Genomic DNA, 2,350 nt, shown 5'->3' on the forward strand with positions numbered 1-2,350 from the left:
CGTGTGCTCTTCCGATCTAAAGATAATGTTTTGTAAAATAATTTACATTCCTGTTTATTACTATATAAAAAACATTTTTTTATTACAATAAAAATTATTTGATTACAAAAGACACAAAATATACATGTATTATGAAAATAAGTTGTTTTTATTTTTTATTTTTTTATTTATTTATTTATAAAGGTATCTTATAATGTCCCCATGGCAGTGTAGAATGATATACAGAATCGGGTATAATGTATCGCTTATCATCGTACGGACTTAGAGCAATTTTCTTTTCGGATATAGTATACACCTCGTGCAGCTTGGATCTTATGCAAGACTGTTTTCGCGTCATTTCGGTTTCGTCCAGCAGACATTGCATGTAATCATCGAACGTTATCATCTTTGCTACGACGTTGCTCTTAACACCTTCAATCTTTTTTGTATCTTTTTTACCATCTACACGCAAAGCATACATTTTTGCTCTAAGTCCGACGAATTCGGTCATGATCGCGCCATTGTTTTTATTAATTCTGGAACCTTTTTATTGGCGAGCGGAATGCCATACACATTATCGACCGCATAATCGCTAGTATCAAATCTATTGATGTCACGCTTCATAATTTCGTATATATCGTCGCATTCGAAATGGTATATGAGTCTGTCCGTATCTGTATACATGACTTTACATTTTTCATGAAACGAAGGTAACATATACTCGTGGTGAAATTCATACAAACATGTCTTGGATACGTCGAGGATAGACATACCCACGTAAATAGGTTTATTGACCATTACTTCGAGTTTACGCATTTCTATCGCAACAAGATTCTCTGAAAAAACGCTTCGGCTATGAAAATTCGGCTTCGCGATCATTGCCTCCGCGTCGTATCCTTCCCATTTTGTTAATAATCGCACATCAACATGATTGCGCACATTCTCCATGGTTTTACCAAATACCGCGTTATTCATTAATTTGTATAAATTTTTCTCGAATTCGTTATTAGCAAGTGTTCTAAATTTTGTATTTAGTTCAATATATTCATGAAGCCATGGAGATTGCGCGAATTGCAATACGCGATGAATCTTTATAATACGGAGACCGTGACGAGTACATTGCTGCAAATTGCGATAATGAATAACGTATCGCTTTTTATTATATAAAGACGCGAGGAGTTTTTCTTGCCGCTTGCCGTGTGGTTTCGCGCGTCGGACAGAACGGTAAGTCAGCGTGCGCGTCGTGAAGGTGGATAGTCTAGATCGACTTCGAGAATGTAGCCTATCGCAGAATCTAACGCGATATTCATAACATTAAAATTTGCTGTGTCGTTGACTCATTGAAAATCTGCATACGGCAATGGTTGACACATTGCCCAGCCGTACAGATTATTTACGTCGAAGTACATTAAGTACGACGACGGTTTCGATGGATCATACGACTGCATGTGCTTGTTGTTAGCCCGCGCGTATCTGTTGGAACATTGACTCAGGCTGCCGCGTATACCGCGTTCGACAAACATGACCATGTCAATGTCCGTGAGAAGTTCGAATTTAATACGAGTATATTTCAGCATGGCGTCCCACGTAAAACCGGGTAGAGTATAATAATGCGCGGGATCGAGTCCATAACTCGCGACACAGCTATCGCGAAAATTTTCAAATATATCAGCTAGCAACAAGACATCAGTTTTTAAGTACAAATCGCTGTACTCGCCGAGCGATCGGATGGAAAATCGCTCCCACACGTTGACAGCATGCGCGTAATCGTTCTCGGATACAGCACCGCCCGTTAACGAACTATAAAACGATTCGCGCGGGGGTAAATGTGTATCCTCCAACTTTTCAAAGCAGTCAATGTACTCGTACGGAAACACACCTTTTCGCGTCAGTAGATCGAAATGTTCAGCCGATAAATTACAAAATCCACGTTGCATTATTTGTAGTTTATCTTTCGCGAGATAAGATGCCAATTTTTCGAGACTCGAACTGAGAAATTTGTATAAATCAATGAATCGTAATTGTACGCAAATTTCACGATTATTTTTTCTTTCTATAGTACTTTTAACATGCTTAGTGATTGAAATGTATTTCTCTTTTGTTATCGGAAGTAAATCTACGTTACCATCGTATGCGGTAGCTGTTTCTTTGATAATAAAATGCGCGTCATAGCCCGATAATTTGTGGAAAACTACGGGAATGCAATGCGAATCTTTGTAGTTTAAATTACAGTTAGAATGCGCGGGACCTCTGAATCGACCAGTTAGATGACAGTGATCGCGTACCCGCGTGTCGTCAGGCGCAAACGGTTTCTCGCATATGTGACAATTCGCGGCGCTGTTAAATTTATCGCGTTAATCGCGCGTCAATT

The 2,350-nt window shown here is 39.1% G+C and overlaps 1 protein-coding gene across 1 annotated transcript in view; it reads right to left on the bottom strand.

The window, feature by feature from the left end:
- The window catches only part of LOC105448738 (fatty acid synthase-like), a 23,312-nt gene that overhangs the window by 11,756 nt on the left and 9,206 nt on the right, over window positions 1-2,350 (bottom strand). Inside the window, exons 11-14 of the mRNA XM_011687480.1 lie at window positions 2,100-2,170; window positions 1,336-1,968; window positions 753-997; window positions 262-441 (exon numbers count right to left, since the gene is read on the bottom strand). Coding sequence (XP_011685782.1) covers window positions 262-441; window positions 753-997; window positions 1,336-1,968; window positions 2,100-2,170 — 1,129 coding nt within the window. The remainder of the gene's footprint in view (window positions 1-261; window positions 442-752; window positions 998-1,335; window positions 1,969-2,099; window positions 2,171-2,350) is intronic.

The sequence above is a fragment of the Wasmannia auropunctata genome, unplaced genomic scaffold (assembly GCF_000956235.1).
Source record: "Wasmannia auropunctata unplaced genomic scaffold, wasmannia.A_1.0 LD336083.1, whole genome shotgun sequence".
In the NCBI taxonomy this organism is placed as follows: Eukaryota; Metazoa; Arthropoda; class Insecta; order Hymenoptera; family Formicidae; genus Wasmannia; species Wasmannia auropunctata.